This window comes from Mycetomoellerius zeteki, unplaced genomic scaffold, assembly GCF_001594055.1.
Source record: "Mycetomoellerius zeteki isolate Tzet28-1 unplaced genomic scaffold, Tzet1.0 scaffold720, whole genome shotgun sequence".
NCBI classification, from domain to species: domain Eukaryota; kingdom Metazoa; phylum Arthropoda; class Insecta; order Hymenoptera; family Formicidae; genus Mycetomoellerius; species Mycetomoellerius zeteki.
The window spans coordinates 9,502-12,254 of NW_017257743.1; the positions used below are offsets into that span (position 1 = coordinate 9,502).

At 40.3% G+C, this 2,753-nt stretch overlaps 1 protein-coding gene across 1 annotated transcript; it reads left to right on the top strand.

Annotated features, from left to right (window-relative positions):
* Window positions 1-1,694: 1,694 nt before the first annotated feature.
* LOC108729307 (extensin-like) lies at window positions 1,695-2,742 on the top strand (the record flags this gene model as incomplete). The annotated part of the gene is made up of 3 exons (XM_018458368.1): window positions 1,695-1,839; window positions 1,998-2,078; window positions 2,135-2,742. Coding segments are annotated over exons 1-3 (834 nt in total), but the record flags the coding sequence as incomplete, so codon positions are not given.
* Between the last annotated feature and the right edge of the window lie 11 nt (window positions 2,743-2,753).

The window sequence follows — 2,753 nt, forward strand, 5'->3', positions numbered from 1 at the left end:
AGAAATAGCACCGTGTAAATCGCCCTTATCGTCTAAAATTTTGAAGTTACAGCGCCGAGTGGTCCCTTGACGACTTAAAAATTCGCTCTGGAAGAGCTATAATCAAAGTGTTTATCGACAACGATAAGAAGCGCAAGAAGTTAGCGACAAGCTAGCGACAAACTAGCGACAAGCGTCGAAAGCAGTATTCGCCGCGACTTGACGCTAACAAGAACAAACCTGCGTCTAGAAGAAGTTTTTAGTAGTGTATTCGTTATGACGTCACAAAACGAGGCTTCTAGCTAATAAAAATCGCCCCGTGTAAATTACGCTTTAGAGCAAAAAAAAGTAAGAAATTTGAAGATCTTACTTTTTTGCTCGTGAAGAATTTTAATTAACTTGTCACGAACTACAAATTGAATATATAATTTAAAGCAATTTGACTGAAACTCATTTTTCATAAGATTTGTGAGGAGTTCTTTATAAAAAGTTTTTGAAGACAGATCAATTTTTTTGTTCATATTATTATTTACTGTAAACAGAATGTGTTTAGTAAAATTAATCTTTGTATTTATACACTCTCAAATTAGCTTTTAACGTAATATTTTTAAATCTTATGCTTTAAATACTAATCTTTCTTGTAAATCTTTTATCTATCGCATTTCCTATACACATTGCAATAACAATTTTTCTTCAAGTATAAAATTGCCTTTTATGTTGCATATAATCGATCAATATAATTTTTTAAAGGAATTGGAAATGTGTTTACACGAACTTTCCTTAGTGGACGATATAATGGAAGCAATCGGTGCGACAAAAGAATACCAACGGTTGCGTAAATGGATAATTCGAATAGCAATACTATGGATTGTATACATTTTTCAAAATTTTGCAATGGTTATATACTTTAGTTGGTTTATTTTCGACACAGATTTTGATATTATTTGTAAAAATTGTGTGTTAAATTATCCGCATAGTGTATACGTCTTAAGTGCTCTAATTTGGGGAACTATCCTTGGGTTAGTATGTTACGTCCAGTGTACTCCACGATTTCTTCGTTTTACGATCGTTCGATCAATAAAGTAAGATACGAACAAATTCAATCGATAACATAAATCCGAAGAAACTTTCCCAGCAGAAAAATATGTTTATTCAGAATTTAGTAACCCGCGATAACCAAGCCTTTAATCTTCTCTCGAATATCGTGGAAAAAGAAACCGAATAATCATTTTCAAACCGCGCCGTTAGCACCAAGGTGCTAAGCCGGATCCAGAATCGAACATTCTTGATAAAGGTCATATCGCGAACGCGATACTCGAGGGAAGGTAAGATGTTGAATCATCCCACGCCGATATCACGCACATCTAACGATAATAGTCTTGCGCATAGGCTTAAGAAAGGGTCATAAATCTAATAATGACACTTTCCGATGATGGGAAAATCAACAAAATAATAATTCACGTTTCTTGCTTCCCAAGGAACAAGATTAACTAAATCCAGGAATGTTGATAAAAAGTAGATTACCTTTTCCCTTAAACAGATGTTGATAAAAAGGGAAATAGGTAACTTACAACCCATCCCTCCCCAGAAACGAAACTCTCCAATAAGCGATCGTGAGTCTGAAACCTTTAGGGAGGTGATACCTTATCACCAATAAGAATAAGAGCGAATCAAATTGACACAGCAGGCGGAGCTAACTTGAGGGAAATTTCCCAATGACCAGTCAAGGCCTGTTATCATACCAAAATCCTGTGAAACTGATTCCTCAATTTCCCAATTTGACACATCCTACTATGGAACCACCACCTAAAAAACGACTATTTAAATCACGACATCGCGAGACGCAGCGTCAGAGTAAAAGTCAGAATTAGAGTAAAAGCCAGAGTTAAAGTCAGAGTAAAAGTCAGAATTAGAGTAAAAGCCAGAGTCAAAGTCAGAGTCAAAGTCAGAGTAAAGTCGGAGTTCGAGAAATATATTTTCACTTAGTCACTCTAGAATCAGTGCTCAAATTCGGTCAGCATCACCATCCACGAGACCAAGGGAACCGAATCACCGACCAACAAGTATCCAGACAACCCGTCTGCCCGGACAACCAAGCAGTAAGTCGCTCCTCGCAAATTATACACCTCAAAACTTAACTCGAATCACCCCGTAGTGAAACCTCGATCAAAGCGCCACCGTCCCCATCGAGGTTGGCTAAAAAGTCGGGCTTTCCTCGAAACGCGCAGACTCCTAGATCTAGCGTACCAGGAGTTCTGTAACGATCAAACAAAATCTACCGACGACGCACGACAACCCACATTATTACCTACACCTACACAACAGCCAGCACAGTTACTTCACCCACCCTCGCCATCACCGGCTCCGCCGGCCACGCATCATACACTAAAGGCGAAACTACCTTCCCCTCCTTCCCTGCGATCTCCGTCACCCGCGTTGTCAGACGCATTGACGGAGCACTTACTTCCCGACATTTCAACACACACTCCCGACTTCCCTCTCCACTCCGCTCCAGTGTCACTTCGTCCACCATCACCTATTGATTCCACATCAAGCGTGGAAATTCTGGAAGAATTTCCACCTCCTCTCCCCCAGCGCAACCGATTTGCTATCTATCCTGGTGACACCTTCGACTCGGTGATTAACCGTTTCGATCGCACCACCGATCCTCTCCCGCAGGGCACCTACACCATCGGCCCTGACTATTTCGGTCCTGAAGAAATCCGAGCTGCCATAGGACAACCTCCTGGAACTCACATTCCAGTATTCATTCC